At 39.9% G+C, this 20,969-nt stretch overlaps 1 protein-coding gene across 12 annotated transcripts in view; it reads right to left on the bottom strand.

Moving 5' to 3' along the window:
* PPFIBP2 (PPFIA binding protein 2) overlaps nucleotides 1-20,969 on the bottom strand; it is a 202,817-nt gene that overhangs the window by 89,396 nt on the left and 92,452 nt on the right. The window contains exon 1 of one of the 12 annotated variants that reach the window (XM_045016720.1): nucleotides 7,755-7,880. The exons of 10 other annotated variants lie outside the window; for them this stretch is intronic. Coding sequence is in view for 1 of the 2 variants with exons in the window: in XM_045016717.1 (XP_044872652.1) it covers nucleotides 3,575-3,748 (174 nt within the window). In the remaining variant the exon portion in view is untranslated. Of the gene's footprint in view, nucleotides 1-3,574; nucleotides 3,889-7,754; nucleotides 7,881-20,969 lie in introns of those variants that run through there. One more of the 12 variants, XM_045016717.1, reaches the window with a different exon arrangement.

Genomic DNA, 20,969 nt, shown 5'->3' with positions numbered 1-20,969 from the left:
GATCTGAAACTAAGCAAGGCAGAGCTAGAGGAACTTATACGCTCCTAGACAGCATGAACATTTGCTGAAATTCTTTGCTCTGAACTGGATGGCTGGATATGACAGATGTGCTGGTATTTGGAAAATCTAATATTTTATTTCCCCGCTCCCTATCCTTTCCGGCCAACAAATGGGAGAGGGTTGTCCATTCTGCTTCCTCTCACATCCTTCACTAAATTAATTAGACCAGTGAAGGTCTAACAGTTTCAGAGAACTCTCACCCCAAAGATAGTGGAAAACATCAACATTGTTTATGTCATCAGCTGACCACTTATCAGTGCGCACACACACTCCCATATGCAACAATGGGGATCACACTTTTATTGCAGAAATATGGGTTCTACTTAGGTCAGAGGAAGGGATACTAAAAAGCAAAAGGGAAATGGGGAAGAGTGATGATTTTGGAAGCAATCGTAAAATTCTGTGGGAGAACTTCCTCCCTCACCTCATGGGAACTGAACAGAGTTCATACTATAGATAAGTATCTTTTGACCTTATCCTAGATGGGAGCACTCCCAGCTTCCTCAGTTTGTAATGGAAGGTTTAATTGGGGAGACCATGTCGTCTTTCCTAACTGATGATGGGTTGAGTCACAGGGCTAGCCTTCTGTAAAATGGCTTGAAAGAGGCGGCAGTCTCCACAAACTAGTGCTGTGTGAGAAACATCCACAGCCGTATATCTTGATGGGCTCTCTTTTGTCTTTAGGTAGCAAGGTCCCTTAGAATGTTTCCATAATTTCAAATGGCAGACTGAAACACCGCGTACCACCATTTTCACCACCACTGTAGTGTTATATATATATATCTGCCAGATCTTATTCAACTTCTTAGTCCATATAGACTGAATGTCTGCTGGTTGTGAAATTGTTTCCTATCAACAATTTCCTGAGTGTGCAAAGGGCACAGTGAAATTACTTTTTTGCCCTTCCATCAGTAGGTAAGATTCTACTGGTTTGGGGAGTTATTCCCTGTGCTTATTATAGGGAATATTGCTACAACTGATAATATCTTTCCTATCAGTAAAAGGCAAAAAGAAAACATTTTAACTGTGCCTACGGTACAACTGAGAACAGGCTGCTGTGTTTCTTGGCTCCATTGATTCGCTCCTTCATTTTGCTGCTACCCAGCCAATGCCCAGGGCCCGTCTTGGCACTGCTTGGCACTTAACGAGTCTTTTCACTGCTAGGAAAGTACAGTACATACACCTGGATTGTGGTAACATTCGTTTCAATTTGAACTAAGTGGTTTTTCTCCTTCCAGCTATCACCTGGCACTCGCAGCTGTACAAGTTAAATGCTACAGGAGATTGCTGTTAAGGGACTGATTCTGATTTTCTGAGAATCTGAAAACATCAGCTGCATTATCTGCCTGGGGTTTGCAATTTTACATTTGTCCCTGCACTCCCATAATCCAGTTCAAGACCACAGACTTTATACTGTAATGAAAATCCAGCTTTGCCACCTAATCTCTTGTAAAATTAAAACTGATCCTTCTCCCTTAAGTGTTTTATACGCATGGTGAAACTGTTCTTTATCGTAGGAGAAGTGCTTTTATTATCAGCCAAAGAGCATCAGTTTACGATTACAGGATCTGAAATCTTTATATGCCATCACAGTTGGTACCAGAACATGTGACACAACATTGGGATTCTGGGGCACGAGGATTCAATAAATCACTTAGATTGTTGCAACATTTTATCACTTATCATAGGAATTTGGGAGCACAACAGCTCAGGTTCTTCTGGGAGCACTGCAAGATTGTTTGCAGTTCTCCACTTCCATTCACTTCCACACTTTAAGAACCGTTTATAGAAAAGGGAGAAGTATTGACACTGCCTTAAAGTCATCAACATAAAAGGAATTACACACAACTACTGTATGTCATTATACTTTCATTTCTGTAAAGTAAGATTATCAAGTGTGCACTATATTAATAGTGCATACATTACTGGCATATTGTTTTTGGAAATAATCCCAATATATCCACTGTTTCAAGAATTAATTCTTCCACGAAAGCATTATACAGTGTTAAGCACTCCTTACCATTGGGAACAAAAGATTAATGGTGTTTCCAAGCTAACCCTTAAGGAATTTAAAATTCATCACTGTGGAGTCCAGCTTACAGAAAGCTACTTCTTGAGCATTCCCATTTTATTAGAGAGAACTGATATGTGTTATTGGCCTCAGTTTAAAGTGTATGCTGCACATCTTATTTACTGCACACAAGCCTTTACTTGGCATATGTAAGATCTGAGAGATGAAATTTTATCAGGAAGGGGGAAATGTATTGCTTGAGAACTTACTTTAGTAGAAAGATTTAACTTCTGGCCTAGGTAAACAGTAATAAAAAGTTATTTATCTTTGCTTTAATTGTGCAAAACACAGGCTAACCTCTGATAGTATAATATTACCAACTGCCATTTCCTGCTGCATACCCCTACTGAAAAGATACAAGGGCCTCCGGGACTGAAGCAAATATTTTCCACATTTTTTTTTTAAACTGACTGAACATCAAGCTTCAGCCTTTATCAGAGATTGAGATAATACTGTGAAGCTTTCCATGAATTCAAGAAGTCAATGAAAATTGCTGATCCTGTTCACATTTCACATACAGAATAGACTTCTACCTACATATTTATTTATTTTTATTTATATAAAATATACAAGTAGTTAAAATCAGTAGCCAGACATTTCAAAAACTGAGATAATAAAAGACAATGTGAAAACTGTACTGGCATGAATACTTATTTGATTCTTTAAGAGAATGCATAGTATTTGCAAGAACATTTACACAAAATACATAAAATTAGACTTTAAATGCTATACTATTTCTGGAAAGTTAAAAAAGTTTTTTTATACAAAAAATATTTATTGCTATCTTTAAACACTGAAGAATAGTGTCAGGAAAGGATACAAGAAAATTATAAAAATCCACTAGAAACACACTTAATTCTTAGATGAAAAGGAAAATTCTGTTTTCTGCACTTTTACTTTTAGACAAGACAACTTTAAAAAATCCCATTTAGAAATAACTTTGTTAAGTTCAGACTGTTCACCATAAAATTAAGATTTCAATTGTATTTAATCTATTTTTAAAATCCATAAACTACACTGGACGGCAAGTACGTAACCCTCCCTCCCTCAAAGTTCCGTGCAATTACACCTATGCAGAAAGAGCTAATTAAATGAACTACTGACACAAATACCCTCTATCACAAATTATCAACAACATATTCTCATTGCTTACCATAAACTCTTATAAAGGAAGCATACTGTATGTTTACAATCTCAGTAACAGCCAAATTAAAATATTATTTTCCATTTGTTCAAAGCTTGATTTCAGAGTTTCATTTTAAGCACAAAGAGTTGATTTTTCCCCCCTCATGGAGGTATGCCTATAATTAGAGTCTCATGAAGAACTTGGCAACTGTGTAAGTTTGAGGCACTAAATATGTTTTTCCTTACAAAGCTCAAAAGTCAAAGTCTGTTACTAACAAGTCTTTACAAAGAGACAACAGAGCACAACAAATCACTTACCCTCTTTAGCCACGTGAAGTGCTTGTAAATATCAATCTCACCATCCATGCTTTGGGCCCATCTCAGCAATAATATTTCCTGGGTTAAGAGGAACTTTTTGGACAGAGGATAGAGCTTTGTCTTGCAGAATGCAATCACTCCGTCTCCCCTTTCCACCCCCACCTCTAAGAGCATGAATCCGTGTCCATATTTTTCTTAAATCTCCTGCCTCTGTCCTCAGGCTTATCCCAAACTCTGCTGACGGATGTATATACAACACACAACTGCATAAACTTCAGACTCTCCCCTCCGAGCATCTGTTTTTTTTAGTGCAGATCACAATTAGTGACAAGCAGCAACATCATTCTAAAAGCTTCAAAAGATGCATCATGCCAGATGGTCTCTTGGAAAAAAGGAGCCTTCCATAGTAGTCTAAACCTGCAGTAACTGTTTCCTATTAATGGCAAAATAACAAGCTAAAAATTACTAAGCTCTCATACAGAAACTATTTTCAAGTAATGCCTTCCCTGGCTTTCTGTTTCAAGAGTGGCTGGAACTCATTACCCAAAGACCCCCTATTTCCTGTCTCTGTTTTACTCTGTGTTTATCATAACACTCCTCAGCTTCTCAATTTATTTTAAGATGGGGTTAAGCCTAAAAATAATCCCTGCTCTTTGAATTACTTCCCTGTTTCACAGAACACACTGTAAAAATAGAAGGGGTTCAAGAAGGACTTTTATGGATGAGTTAAATTTTCTATGAACAAGACTTTTACCAGAAGGGGCAAAGCTTCATCTTTACAAAGAACAACGATATGCCCCCAGCTTTTTACAGTCGTTTTCTACTGCAGCTGAAACCACATAGCATGGCAACGTTTCAAACTTGCAATGCCAAGATCAATGTATAGTCAAAGCAATGGTTCTGTTGAGAGGGGAAGTCTCAGGCGATTTTGCCTGTGATAGTGGTGTCCCCTAGTGCCTACACACAGTATTATGGCTGCGACTTAATTTTTCTTTATGAATTCCAGTTTCAGTTTTTTAGATTTCACTAGATTTAGAACCTGGACAATAAAGAACTCCACATGAAGAGAGAATTATTTTGGACAAAAATATGTTAAAAATTGTAAGAAGTTAAATGACAGGATTCAGGTCATGTCAACCTCTGGAAAAAAAACCATGATGCCTTATGAGTACCGAGGTTATGTTGCATCAAGTGGCTTGGGGAGTGGAGTTTTCCCCCGTGCTGAGTCAACAATGACATCCTCACACCCATGCAGGTCTCAGGGCACTCACACAGATGCCCATTGCCTCCAGGTTCTCCAGCCAAACTCTTTCTGCCTTTAGAGTGAATTCAACAGCAGAAAGAGGGAACCCATGACCAATAACATTGCCAACAATGGCACCACCATGTGCAAGGAACAACCTGGAGTTTGAAGCAGTATGTTTCCTTGAAAGACAACTTTCAATTCTGAACCACTTAAAGGAGGGGAAAGTGATCAGGAACAGTCAGCATGGATTCACCAAGGGCAAGTCATGCCTGACTAACCTAATTGCCTTCTATGATGAGATAACCGGTTCTGTGGATGAGGGGAAAGCAGTGGATGTACTATTTCTGGACTTTAGCAAAGCTTTTGATACAGTCTCCCACAGTATTCTTGCCAGCAAGTTAAAGTAGTATGGGCTGGATAAATGGACAGTAAGGTGGATAGAAAACTGGCTAGATGGTCGGGCTCAACAGGTAGTGATCAATGGTTCCATGTCTAGTTGGCAGCCGGTATCAAGTGGAGTGCCCCAAGGGTCGGTGCTGGGGCCGGTTTTGTTCAATATCTTCATTAACGATCTGGAGGATGGTGTGGACTGCACCCTTAGCAAGTTTGCAGATGACACTAAACTGGGAGGAGTGGTTGATACGCTGGAGGGTAGGGATAGGATACAGAGGGACCTAGACAAATTAGAGGATTGAGCCAAAAGAAATATGATGAGGTTCAACAAGGACAAGTGCAGAGTCCTGCACTTAGGACGGAAGAATCCCATGCACTGCTACAGACTAGGGACCGAATGGCTGGGCAGCAGTTCTGCAGAAAAGGACCTAGGGGTTACGGTGGACGAAAAGCTGAATATGAGTCAACAGTGTGCCCTTGTTGCCAAGAAGGCTAATGGCATTTTGGGTTGTATAAGTAGGGGCATTTCCAGCAGATCGAGGGATGTGATCATTCCCCTCTATTCAGCACTGGTGAGGCCTCATTTGGAGTACTGTGTCCAGTTTTGGGCCCCACACTACAAGAAGGATGTGGATAAATTGGAGACAGTCCAGCGGAGGGTAACAAAAATGATTAGGGGGCTGGAGCACATGACTTATGAGGAGAGACTGAGGGAACTGGGATTGTTTAGTCTGCAGAAGAGAAGAATGAGGGGGGATTTGATAGCTGCTTTCAACTACCTGAAAGGGGGTTCCAAAGATGATGGATCTAGACTGTTCTCAGTGGTAGAAGATGACAGAACAAGGAGTAATGGTCTCAAGTTGCAGAGGGGGAGGTTTAGGTTGGACATTAGGAAAAACTTTTTCCCTAGTAGGATGGTGAAGAACTGGAATGGGTTACCTAGGGAGGTGGTGGAATCTCCTTCCTTAGAGGTTTTTAAGGTCAGGCTTGACAAAGCCCTGGCTGGGATGATTTAGTTGGGTTTGGTCCTGCTTTGAGCAGGGGGTTGGACTAGATGACCTCCTGAGGTCCCTTCCAACCCTGAGATTCTAACTCTTGTCTGGCTCTGCCTCATTTAGCTACACCTCAAAGTACAGAGGCCTCAAGTAAAAATCTCCATCACTGGAGATTTTTAAGAGCAGGTTAGACAAAACACCTGTTGGGGTCTAGATAATACTTAGTCCTGCCATGAGTGCAGGGGACTGGACTAGATGACCTCTCAAGGCCCCTTCTAGTCCTCTGATTCTATATGGAGGGGTTTCTGCAGTTGGAGAGGTTAAAGGAGTGGTGCCATGTTATCTCAACTCCTCCTCAGACAGACTTTGGCCAAAGTATCAGGGGATAGCCACGTTAGTCTGTATCCACAAAAACAATGAGGAGTCTGGTGGCACCTTAAAGACTATAAAATCTGTAAGTCTTTAAGGTGTCACCGGACTCCTTGTTACTTTGGCCAAAGAAGCTCTGTTCTATAAATGTGTAAGACTTCTAAAGAAGGAGTGATGTTAAAAAGTGCTAGTATGATTAAAGGCACAAGCAAACCTCTGACAATGTAACAGAATGGCAAGCCATTTGTGATAGCACTTTGAAAGAATTAGGATATTTTATGTTTTCATTCCAGGTTTGCCTCATAAGACTTTACTGATGGCTGGCCTTTGTTGGTGGGAAAGGCTTCTTTTAGTAGTTCTGCAGTTCTTGACATTTAGAACAGCTAGGGTTGCCAAGCCTCCAGGACTGGCCTGGAATCGGCATTGATCTCCCAATGACTACTGAAAGCAACCCGGGAGATTTTAAGAAAAGGACATTACGTCATGGTAGGGAAAAAAACCTTCCGGAATAGCTTCAGTCAGAGTTGGCAACTCACAGCCTTCCTATATCTGTCTGTCTAATCAACTCTCCATATCATTTAAAATCTCATAAAAACTCTAATTTCTCATGTGTCTATATTATGTATATTACATAAATTAAATATGCCCATACGTGACAGCCACTATCTTGGCTGACTTACTGGGGATCTCTGGAACTAAAAACATGAACTGTTACAGCTTGAGATAAAGAGATCTGAAAGTTCTGAAACATATTTTCATGCAGGACAACAGCAGTTAGTTACAATTTTATCTTGAGCTTCAGGTGTACATTACATGGTATTACTTGTGTGGAACCAGATTTTCCAAACTTTATCCATTTCAGATCATTTTCCAAACCTCATTTCAGATAACTTTCCAAACCTCCCTCATTTCAGATAATTTTTAAAAATAACTTGCCTGTGTTAAAAAGCTTCCCCCCCCCCCGCCATGTTATGCTTTTAATTAGTCAATTAAGTCCAATCATAATTTCTTTAAAACTTCTCACATTCAAAATGTCACCGCTTGACAGCAGTGGAATCAATTAATTATGCTCAAGGAAAGCTGCATTACCCTGCTTATTACTGTCTAAATACAATAGTCACAGACAGGTGAACAATCTCTCTCTTGCTATAAAGAATATTTTAAATTAGTAACATACCTTATTCCTGCCCAATGATTTGTTTCAGATTTCATGTAACTGCGCCTTGATTTTATCACAGTCATTCTTCCTGAGTAAAAGGTAATACTGTGACTGAATTTCTAGATATCTTACACAGTCAGCCCCTTATCAGCTAGGAATGTTGACAAAGTACATTCCAAACAGTCACATGCTTGCTGTTAGCCTGTCACCTGAAAGCTGGATTTTCTCTCCTGTTTGAGCTTTGGCCCTAAAGAGTTTCAAGTACCAAATGAATAAAGCAAGATTCATCAGCGTATTTTTTCATTTAACTAGGAAGATGGGCTGGTTTCTCTCAGGTGTATAAAGATGAGCTGGTGGGAAATGTTAGTTTGGAAGTATTTTCATCAGGCTACTATTATATCGCTCCATTATATCTGCTGTTAAGAAATCAATGTCAACTTCTAAATATTCCTTTTTAAAAAAATTGAACAGGCAATCCTACATTCAATCCAGATTATTCTCAAGAAACTTTATTGCCTATAACCCACCCTCTCCCCCCCAAAAATACACAGCAGATATGGGAATATAATCTGAAACATTAATCTTAAAAATAGCAAAGTTCCTGTTGTCCACTGTCTGTTGCCAGAGACCATTGAACAAAATGCCTTCCCTTCCCAATGAATTCTCAGAAGAGACCCACTGATCACAGCTACTGCTGTTACAATATCAACTCCTCCACTTTCAAAACAGATCAAGGGAGAGATCCACATGAATGTCTTGCCTAATATATAATGAATGGAAATCACACTGCTATTACCCTGTGCAATTCTGGCTATGTACTAATCTATATTCAGAAGCATTACATTTGCTTTTACAAACTCAAATAATCTTTTAATCCCATATCAAACATTAAACAGACTTGCCACAATACACTTCTAAATCTACTAGGATCAGTGTGCTCCAGGCTCTTAACTGCAGGAGGTATAAATAAGAGACCAATGTTTGTCATCTAATGCCAGAAGTGGAAGGGAAACAAAAAGCCATAGATCCTGTGGGGCTGGGGAAAGAAGGGAATGCTTGCTTTATGTCATGTTTGTCTTCTCTAGGGCTGAGAAGATGGTCATTCTTGGCAGCATTGTTCTATTACATGTTCTGAAGCAAACCTGTTGTGATGTTTTGGGATGGCACCCAGCAAAAATGTCTGTGAATTGTGCTCCTATTGGAGCCATGCTGCCATATGAGGTCGGAGAAAGGGGGGAAAAAACAATACAGAGATTCAGGAACTCTATATGCACGACTCTAGCCTCCAGCAGATCTGAAGGGGAGAGAGGGGGGGCATCAGTTCTGAGGACAAATCCCTCTGAAATGGGGCACATCAAAATTAAATTTAAAGTGGGAAGTTTTAATGAAAACTGGGAATTGTTCAAGGATATCCTACTGGATGTCCAAAAAGCCACAAGTCCATAGACAGTGTAAAAAACTACACTGAGCAAGAAAGAAGCTTGGTTAAGAAGATTATATATCTAAATAAATAAAAAGGTAGAAAAAAGTGGAAGTAAATGGCAATGAATACAAGTTTAAAAAACTATGCTATTGATAAGGGAAATCAAAGAAATCAATGAAATATAAATGGCCAATAGGGGTAAAGATAATAAGGTGGCATTTTTTAAACATATTAGCAACAAGAAAAATGCTACGTCAGGCATAGGTCCGTCCATTGTTAGATGCAGATGGTAAAACTATGAATAGTGATGTAAAAAAGGAGAAATATTCAACAGATATATCTATTCTGCATTTAGAACAAAGCAGGAGGATGTATCCATCCTGTATAATGTTGTGGATGGAATAGAAAGTTTACTATCTGTGACAAAGAAAGATGTGAGGCAGAATCTGCTAAAATTAAACATTTTGAAATCAATAGGCCCAGATAATTTACACCCAGGAGTCTTAAAGGAACTAGCTCAGGAGTTCTCTGAACCACTAATGATAAAAAATAACAAACCTTGGAAAACTAGGGAAATTCCCAAAGGGCAGGAGGACTGCTACTGTAGTTCCAATATTAAAAAAATAAAAATAAAAAATAAAAGAGTAAAAGGGATAGGATGACCAGATGTCCTGATTTTATAGGGACAGTCCTAATATTCGGGGTTTGTCTTATGTAGGCCACTATTACCCCCACCCCATCTGATTTTTCACACTTGCTATCTGGTCACTCTAAAAAGGGATGACCCAGGGAACTAAAGACCAGTTAGCATGATCTTAATCCCAGGTAAAATAATGGAATGGTTAATTTGGGATTCTATCAGCAAAGAATTAGAGGCTAAAAAAAATAAATGCCAGTCAGCTTCGTTTCATGGAAGGAAGGTCTTGTTGAACAAACTTTTTTTTTTTTCCCCTTTTTGGACAGGATTACAGATCTGGTTGATAAAGGCAATTGTGTTGATACAGTATAGCTGGATTCTTCCAATGCATTTGACTTAATACCAAATGGCATTTTGATTTAAAAACTTATATTATATGGAGTTCACAGTGCACACATTAAATGGATTAAAAACTTGCTCTACTGACAGATCTCAAAATGTAGTTGTTAATGGGGAGATATCAATGAGTAGGACTGTTTCTAACAGAGTCCCCAAGGGATCAGTTCTTGATCCAACACTATTTAATATTTTCATCGGCACTCTAGACAATGATGTAAAATCTTTGCTGGTGAAGTTTGCAGAAGATAAAAAATGGTGGGATAATAAATAGCGAGGACAGGCTACTGTTACACAGTGAACTGAATCACCTAGTTACATTATCACAATCCAGCAAAATGCATTTTAATACAGCCAGAGGCAAAAGATAATACATCCAGAAACTAAGAGCACAGATTATGTGAGGTTTAATGAGCTCAATTTATTCAGTTTAATCAAAGAAGAGGTTGAGAGGTGACTTAGATGGGAGTTGTGGGTCAGGGAGCCCATGTAAACTCTCTCTCTTCACCACCTCAAGCATTACCATTAGCCTGTCCTCCACCTCTTGCTTCCAATGCTTAACCCTCCTACTGCTTGGGCTGGGCAGGCCTTAGAAGTTACATATATCCTTGGAGACTGGGGGGAAGCAGGCCAGGATCAGGTTTCACTGGCAGGTTTTGAATGTGAAAATGCCCTAAGCATCCAAAACCCTATGTCTGCAGATAGGGAGTGGTAAGGGGGTGTGACAGGGTGACCAGATAGCAAGTGTGAAAAAAATTGGGATGGGGGTGGGGGGATAATAGGTGCCTATATAAGAAAAAGCCCCCAAAATTGGGATTGTCCCTATAAAATCAGGACATCTGGTCACCCTGGGGTGTGGTGCGTCTCATCAGTAGAGTGGGAGTGTGAATGTGCTGAAAAGGAAAATCAGGCCATTTGAGCAAAAGGCAGCAGCCCTTTTACATGTGGTGGGAAATGACTGTAGAAACACGAACAGGCATCTCCAACAGTTGGTTCTCAGCAATTTGGTTAAAACCAAGTGACACTCCCTGGATGACAAGCCCAACACAAATGATGTACCTTATAGCATATTTGGACCAAGAAGCAGCAGAAACAAGGAGCAAGCAGCTTGTCTCGTTGGCAGAAGGAGAAACAATTTTGATTTTGGAACTAAAAAACTCTTAAGTGCTTATTTGGAGTTCTGCATGTGGAAGCATCAGTGCGTAGTCAGGACACAAGACTTTTAACTTGCAAAGGACATCAAACAGTTTTTTTTAATCCCTTCCTCTTTTCTAAGCCAGCATGATTAAGCCAGGCTCCTATTACATATGCTGGATGAAAATATAACTCCTGAAGCAGGTGCAGGACACTTTGGAGCCTTTCCCAATTGCAGGTCATACTATACCATAGCTCTATAGCACACTCGGCCGCCTTCCTGGTAGTTCTAGCAATAACTGGCTCTCTTCTCTCAGTTTACATAAAGAAAGTATCACCAGTGCTTGGACAGAAGTTACTATTTACTTGTTCATTCATAGACATTTGCACATTCTTGCAGGGGCGGCTCTACAAATTTGGCCGCCCCAAGCAGTCATGCCCGGGAGGCGCCCCCGAGCCGCGGGAGCAGCGGACCTCCCGCGGGCATGACTGCGGAGGGTCCGCTGGTCGCGCGGCTCAGCTGGACCTCCCGCAGCTGCGGGCGGTTCGCTGGTCCGGCGGCTCCGGTTGAGCTGCCGCAGGCATGCCTGCGGGAGGTCCAACCGAGCCGCGGGACCAGCGAACCGTCCGCAGTCATGCCTGCGGGAGGTGCACTGGAGCCGCCGACCGAGCGTCCCCTCCGCAGTCATGCCTGCGGCAGGTCCGATGCTCCCGGGGCTCCGGTGGACCTCCCGCAGGCATGACTGCGGCAGGTCCGCCGGCCCAGCCTGCCGCCCCCCCGGGAAAGGGCCGCCCCAGGCGGGTGCTTGCCCTGCTGGGCTCTGGAGCCGGCCCTGCATTCTTGGCAATTTCAAACATTCTTTGCCACATACTGAAACACACTTTCAGACCCAGTCACAAACGAGCTACAATTTACATTTGAGGTTTCATTGAATTTACTTAAAATAAAAATGCAGAATTTAGGAAATTTTAATACTTAGCCTTGGTGTAAAATTAACTAAAAAAACATTTACCTTTTAATCAAATGTAAAACTCTTGTTATGGACACCCAAAACCAGCAGGTCTGCTCCAGCTAGGGAAAGGTATGTCAATATGGAAAATGTGAACTTGGAAAATGTTTGATGATACTAATGTAAAAATTTCTCCTAGTAGTCTGACTTACCAGCTCAGGCTTGCAGTATTTCGCCTGACAGGTTTCCATGTACTACTGAAATTATGAAATATATAATAAGTGACATGATAAAATGGATTGTGTTAATAATTGCATTTTGAGGCTTCACACACCCTCGTGTTTTACAGTTTATTTTTTTATTTTAAAAAACTGGGCAAAGGCTTACCTACAGTATTTTATTATAACCTGGCAGGGAATGATACCTAGTTTCTAGATCTGTTTTGATTCTAGATTCACTATGCGCTGAGAAATAAGAAGTCAGTCTTTTAGAGGACTTGGAATTAGCAATACTTAATACAATAACATTTATATAAATTATGTACCTAGTGCTATGATTATTAATTATACTGTATCATTATTATAGTATATCAGGCAGCAGTGTGATCCTTCCTCCAACTAAGTGAGATAGAGTGCAGGCTGGGTTATTTTCCTCTTAAAACTTTCACTCCAGTGTTGAATAGGAAATAAAACAACTTCAGCATTTACTCAGATTGTAAACAAAACCTATCAGGATATGTATCTTGTTTTATTTATGTGTATATGAGCTACAATATTTAGGTTTTTTAGCTATTCAGTACTGGAAAGATGATAAAACCTGAAAATATATTTAGCTGGAACCAAAGTCGAAGTGCACCTCCACAGGCAATGTTATGCTTTTGACCTGAATTATAAGATACTGTTATCTTTAATAGGGGAGATATCGTGTTATTTTACAGATATGATAGGCCAGATTACCCAAATACATTTTGTACAGATTGAATGACTGGATGACAGCTGTAAGCAAGAATACTTTAGGTCTATACTGTTTCTATACAATTCCAGTAAGATCTCCAAATCCAGCATTGGATATCCAGAAACAGATTTTTATCATGGCTATCTCTATCTCACAGTTGTGGCACCCCTAGTTTTTATCTAGTTTTCATGATCTAATAAAATAAATCTCTCCTTATTCAGCCCTTGATCGATAACAATTCCTTTAACAAGCGCCTCCTTCCTCACATACAGCAAATTATTTTTAAACCTCAATATCTGTAAAATTAGAGCAGTGCATCATACTATGTCAATAGGAAGAGCTAGAAATTGCAGTGGCAAGATCGGATGATATATAAAATGAAAACCTGTCAGCAAGCGGAGCTTTAGGCACAAGGAGAAAAGAACTTATACACATTTGTCAGCTGCTTATTGCAAGGGGAAAAGACACTAGACGACAGTTGAGACTTTGATACATAGGATTTGTCCAGATCCAATATTCAAAATCCTTCTAAAGGCAAATGTGCAATTGCTATCCCCCAATGGGTTCTTGAAAACACACAGAATAGTCCCCGCTACAAGCCCTATGAGGCATGAGGAGGTATTTCAAATGGGGGAGAACTCTACATTTTTATTATAGACACCCCAAATCTAGCTCTGAACACTGTGAATCCCCCTGCTCAATTCCTGGCAGGAATTCTGAGAGGTGGTCATGTTGAGACTGTGGGACAGCACTGCTGGCTAGAACATGGGTGCAAATAACTGTGGAAAACAGAATCAATGTTTCCTTTTTGGGCAAACATCTGAAGAGAGCCAGTTTGGCCCCATTGGTTGTAAGATGACTTCTAACTTGTGGCTTTTGTTTGCACAGTGCTGATTTTTTCCTATCTCTGCTGAACAGCTAGTACAGTAAATGATTGTAATGTTAGTTTCTGAAGATTTATCCACACAGGGCAAACCTAGAATAAATCATATCTGTACTAGAGAGTATCCACATCAAGCCCTGGCTATTTATATGGGGGAGCCAATGCTGTCTGACATTCAGCAATAGCTGAAATGTAAAACGCTCCTACCACTTCTCTCCCCTGACCACACTTCTAAAGGGCTGTTAGAAGAGTTGATATAGCAGCTCTATACCTACACAGGGGGAATTCCCAGCTGGCCAAATCTGCCGGCTTTTGAGCCACTTTCTGCTGGGAGATCAATGAAAAGGAGTCAGAGTGCATCTCAGAACTGGGTTCTATGTTTTCTACTAAAAAAAAATTAAAAAAAAAAATGCTATTCAGAAAAGGTATCCCAGCACTGTGTTTCAAGTCAGAAAAAATAGATGAATGAAAACGAATGCAAAATAAAGGCTCTCTTTTACTCTCCAAAGTCTCTCTGCAGATCAGTTTTCAATGTTATGTGTGCTAATTCCACTTGGTGCTAGGGAGATCAATCTATATTTAGATTCATGATGCCTCTCAACAGTTAAGTTCTACAGTCAAGTTGTTTCCGGATAAATGTATCAGTCTCGATTGGCACTACACATAAGAGTGTCTATCCTCATCCCAATGTGGGAGAGTCAGCTGCAGATAAACTATACATTTCTATAAATTTTCATTTTTTTCCTTAAATCAGCCAAACCTTCAAATCAAATATTGATATTGTATGCAACTCACTTAAAAGGTCACTGATTAAGCTATAATAAATTATTTTTGCAAAAATAGAATTTTTACCTATGTTACTGCTAACACCTTAGATCACTAAAATAAAATAAGAATTCTGAACCTTTAATTTACTTTCCACTATTTATGCACTTCACTTATTTGCATTTCTCTCAGTTTGACCAATGAAAACTGACTGGTAGTTTTATAACTTTCATTTATAGTTAACAGATTATTAGGCCAAAAGAGACCACTGTGATCATTTAGTCTGGCCTCCTGTATAACACAGGCTTTAGAACTTTCCTGCATTAATTCCTGTTTGAACAAGAGCATATCTTTCAGAAAAGCATAGTTAATTTCACTTTCAGGTCCTCATGCACTAATATAACTCTGCAGTGTCTGAGTTGTGAACAGGGTAGTGTTTACTTGATAAAAAATATTTCTGTAACAATTTTATAAATAAGTTTGAGGAAAACATTATTGGCATCAAGTTTGGTAAAAGCTATATTTTACAAAATCCAAATTTTGGGTCAATTTGACCGCACAGTGTCCCTTAAATTTCTGTACAAATAAGAAAGGTCTATTACCAGTGGACAATATTATAATTATATAAATCCTTTCCACCTATACAATGACACTCGCCCAAATATTTCTCTGACATTGCACCCCATATTCTTCATAGTGATACTATTATGATAGGATTATGGCATCATGATGATACATTTTGTACAAGATAAGTCATGTGAGGTGTCATTGGAAAAGTTATGATTTGCTGAATATGATTATCCTATTTGTATGCAGGGATCATTTTTGTACCTGAACTAATGAATATTGACTATGTATCTGTATTTCAAATGTAGTTACACCTGGGTAATGCCCACTAGACAAGATGCTTTCAGTCTAGATAGCTAGTTGGGAAGGGCCTATTCAGGGCAATGAGCCATTAAGGGAAAACAATAGGCCTTAGGAGTGAAGCTTATCTCCCACTTGCTGAGCTTTCCTGAGAATGCTACAGCCAGCCTGTGAGTGATGGCTGCTATGACTCTACAAGGACATGTGACCAGGCCACATAATGCTGGACTCCATCTTGAGATGTCAGTATTTTTCCACAGACTGGTCTGGGAATCAAGCTTTGGAACAAAGGGTTCCCACCATATGCAAAAGCTAAATAAGGCAGGCAGTGACGTCATCTGGGGCTCTTCACTTCCCACACAAGAAGATTCCTCAAAACACCTGAGGAACAAAGACTGAACTGGGGGAAGTGCTGGACCCAGGCTAAAGGGATTTCTAACCTGTGTATGAAATGCCTGGGAATTGGAAGCTGTAAAGCAAGTGCAGATTGCCCCTTAAGAATCTGCAGCCTGCTTGTATCATCTCTTAGAGTGAGAATCTGCTAATTCATATCCAATCTATCTAGTGTATTAAGCTTAGTTTGCATTTTTTGTTTATTTACTAGGTAATCTGCTTTGATCTGTTTGCTATCCCTTATAATTGCTTAAAATTTATCTTTTGTAGTTAATAAAGTTGTTTTTTCTTTTAATCTAAACCAGTGAGCTTTGACTGGAGTACTGGGGAAAATCTCTGCTTAGTTACCACAAGTGTGCCTTGTTCTCTTCACATTGAGGGAGAAGCAGACCAGGTATTAAACCCATATACTGGCCAGATTTGACCAGGGCAGGACCGGACTACTCTGGGGTCCCAGGCTGGGAAGAGAGCCTGCATGTAACTGCAGCTGGGTGTGTCCCTACCTGTATGAATGCTGGTGAACGTGCAGGCTGGAGGGCTTTGCAGCTTGTCACAGCAGTACAGTGAGAGAGGGAGCCCAGGCAGGTGGTACCCCAGTTCCAGGTGGCAACCCAGGGGGCTCAGTGGTACCCCAGTTCCAGGTGGCAACCCAGGGGGAACCCATCACAATCTCCAGTTGCTTTGCAAAGCAGTAATATCCCCATGTTATGGGATGAGAATTCTGAAAAGTCCATCTCAGTCGCATTTAGAGAAGTGGGGAGCAGAGGGATTTGGCACCAAATCCCCCAGTTCAGCAAAGTATTTAAGCACATGCACATTTAAAATTTTGAAGTCAATGGGTCAAACACATTTGTAAACTTAAGCTTGTTTTTTATTCTTTTGCTGAACTGGGGCCTAGTGGTTTGATCCAAAACCCAACTAAGTCAATGGAAAGACTCCCTTTGACTTTAATAGGCATGAATGGGCCCTCATTAAAGAGCTCTTATTGGTTGATAAGTACTAGCTAAGAATTTATGGGCAGGCTATTCTATTTAATCTGTTGAATGGGATGTTTTTAATTGGTGTGGAAGCACCCAGAGTAATAAATAGGCACTTGTTAAAATCAAGAGAGATGAAATAAAATAATTTAAAAAATATGTATAGTATTTCAGATTTTTCTACTCTTTTTTCCTTACCATCTGGCAAATAGATTTATCAAGTTTGCCAGAGTTGCATTTCTCAAAGTGAATATGGTCAGGAAAATATTTCCATGTTTTCAAGAGTCAGCAGCTTTCTAATGGCCAATGTACAATGCTCCATGGTGAAGTGGTTTAAACTAACAACAGACATTTTACAATCTATGAAACTAGATTGTCACTCATGTTAAAAATCATGTTAGAATTATTCTCAGGTGAAGTGGATCCAAACATTCTTAGGGGAGAAATGATCTTTGCAGAGCCTAACACACAAAAAAGCATTAGCAGTGCAGAATGTCATTTGGAGTTAGCAAAATGAAATGGTAACTAAATATGTATCATTTAGCTGACCAAGTCAAGCACAGTCAGTGGTTAATTTTTAATGTTGAAATTACTATCCGCTGTGTGATACGTCATTTGGTCCTTGCACTACTGAAATATTTAGCAATAACTGTGGTACTGTATCCAAAGTCATTTTACAGCCAGTTGCCCATAATAATCTTAGCTTTCATTTTGCAGTGTGTCAGATACAAATACAAAGCATTTCTAAATGACAGACCTGTTTACCCACAGGCACAGAATCTCAATACAGTTCTTACTGTATTGAGTAAGTAAGTAATTACAGCTGTTCAATTAATACAGCTTTATTCCATCTTAACCTTGTCAAAACAATAGTCCTGTTCTAAGTTACAGAGAATGTTAAGCCCTACTTAATGAGCTGCCTACATCTAATACACCCAATAAATTTCCTGTGAAATTCAGTTCTGACTTACCCTCATGTCAGAGAAGGGTAGATTTGTCCCGCAGTATTTGGAATCAGAGTCCTAGCAGGTCTAGAATTTGAAGTCTATTAAAAAAAGCCAGGCAGAAATAGCTACACTCCCCTTCCTCTCTGTTTGAAAACTGTACGGACACAGCTTTTGAGGCTGTTACTTCAAGAACTTTTTGTGCACCTGGGTTCTCAGTAGCATTTCTGTCTGTTTTGCATTCAGCTAGTTCATACTAAGGAACCACAACTAGTGACTCCACATCCACTTATGTCAGACCCTTTGGGATATGTTTTAAAGTTACAGAAACAACAGCAGATTCAGAAGCATCACTCCACACAGTCCTCCTTTAGTCTCAGGAACCTTGGGGTTCCCTGATCACAGGTTGAGAGAGAACAGAAGCCTCACGGTATGAGCTTGTGGCCTCACTACCTTTACTACTGAGAATGGTCTGTTTTTAGAGCCTTTCCATTCACTCTGATGGGCTCTGGGTCAGGCTCTTATTTTCATAAGTACAAAATTCATCTTAAAGGAACCATGGAGTCACAACCAATCCTTTCCATAGTAAAGGATTAAAATAGACACTTACAAAAATGCAGGTGAGCAATGATGAACATAAAACTTTCTGGTTATGTTATTATTTTGGCTTTACACTCTATGAACATAACTAAATTCCATGGCACCATACATACTTACATCTATAGCAGATACCCCCGAAAAGGCTACGGCTATAATTGGTTTAGATTTAAAAATAAATGAGTGGATTTAGTGCTTTGTGACAGGTAGTCTCTATTTACTGATAGAACAGATATAGCATGGGCAATAGTCATAAAGCTACCCCGTCATCACCCTGCCAATGTGCTTCAATCCTGGCCTGAAGGGTCCAAATTGCATAGCCTTGACTACTTTAGCAAACTTTGTAGCAGTAATTCACCACTGGGAGTAGCAATGACAGAAGTGGTATTGTTCCAGAAGTTGTAAGCTCTTCAAGGCAGGGATTTTTTGTTTTGTTTTGTTACATGTTTGAACAACAATGCTGTAGAGAGGACTTTTTTGGTCACTTTCCATTGTCTATCCCCACTCTACATTACTCCGGAAGATCTGAAACAGTTGCAGTAGGGTTAGGCGACCCAGAAGTGAAAACACACAGTGTCCAGGGGGAATTCTGGTTATGAATTTCACCAATGAGAAAACAGTTGAGTCTCTGTTCTTATTCAGCAACAAAGAGTCCTGTGGCACCTTATAGACTAACAGATGTATTGGAGCATAAGCTTTTGTTGCTTTTTACAGATCCAGACTAACACGGCTACCCCTCTGATACCTGTTCCTATTCAGTTACTGACCTTTGCTGAACAAAAATGCCAATTGTGAGGTTTTGGTGCTTTAGTTTTAAATGATGATACACTCGTGGGCTCTCCCATCGGCTTCACTATTCCAGCCCTTGCGAGCGACAGTAGCTGTGTCAGTGGGAGGCGCTCTCCCACTGACATAGCGCTGTCCACGCCGGCGCTACTGGCAGTGTAAGTTGTGATTTATTCACCCCTCTGAGTAACAATTTATACCGACATAAGCTGTAGTGCAGACATAGCCTTAGTGCAGAATGGCAGACAGACACTCTCTTGGGTAGGGTTTGCTACATGAAGCATACTGTACCTGTGCTTCATAGACAGTACTTGCTATTGCTTTGCTTTGGTATTCAAATCCAGCCCTTAATGGTTTGGTTTCTGGCTATCTTGGGAGACCTTCCTCACATATCATGGGAGATGGAAAACAACACTTGGGTCCTTTTTACTACCAATCTTTTGATTTCAGTGCTCAGAGCTGAAAGTGAAGTGTTCTCAGAGTATGACTTTTAACTCTGGAATTCATGTCCAAGTTCACTGAGCAAACCAGGAGTTTGACAACTTCCAATGGACGAGGTACACATTTACTTGATCAGGCTTTTTCCTGATGCCTCACCAGAGCTGCCACCACTGAGCAAGAGAATGTTTTTGAAATTACTTTTGCAATTTGTCATTTTGAATAGGCTGCTGTGAGTTATGTATATGCCCCTAGACACAGGGTTAGGTATATTCTTAGAAGTAAAAACAAAACATAATATAATAAAGTGAAAAACATTAAAAAAGCAGAAATATTGTTTCACAAGAGACCCAAAGATAGATAGTACAAGTTACCACTAATTTGTTGTTTTTGAGCACATATAGCCCAGGTACTTCACCCAAATCAACACAGTTCATTACCTACTAGACAGGGCTGCAAGATTTGCAACTACAAATAATGATGTTTTGAGAAGGGAACTGTGGTTTCTGTTTTGGATAATTTCCCATATGGAGGAAAGTACTATATGAGAAAACGTGCATTTGTTACAAGATTAGTAGAAAACAGAGGAGTCTAAATTCAAAGAGGATAATACTCTCAGTATTACCTGCCTCACAGAGATGTGACGCTTACTTCATATTTGTACAAGAGAGGAGCCCAAAGCAAAATCCCAGATCCAAACTCCCCTGAGCTCTGTGGTTCAAGGCCAATGCATTTAGATGGTGCTATGAAAATGTAAAACCAGTATATAAAGTACTAAATATTTATATTTTAATAAGTACTTTCCTTTAGCTACCATTGGACCAAGACCTGAAAGCCTGCCTGAGTTCTTACCCAGGAAACTCAGCGGGAGTATGCCTGAGGGAGGACTGAATAAGAACTGACCTCAGGATTTGGCCAACAGATTCCAATACTGAGAAAATTAAATTTAACGTTTTTAAAAACCACTAAAACTGCACCAACTTCCCATTCCTTCCTTTCATAAGGTCCCAGATAAAGACTTTCCAACCACAATACTGCACCTCTAGAGTATGCAGTTCAAAGACATACCAGGCTAACAAAGGCAAACAA

Source organism: Mauremys mutica, chromosome 4, assembly GCF_020497125.1.
Source record: "Mauremys mutica isolate MM-2020 ecotype Southern chromosome 4, ASM2049712v1, whole genome shotgun sequence".
Taxonomy (NCBI): Eukaryota; Metazoa; Chordata; order Testudines; family Geoemydidae; genus Mauremys; species Mauremys mutica.
Note: the sequence above shows the minus strand (reverse complement) of the source record. Positions and strands in the feature narration are given on the sequence as shown.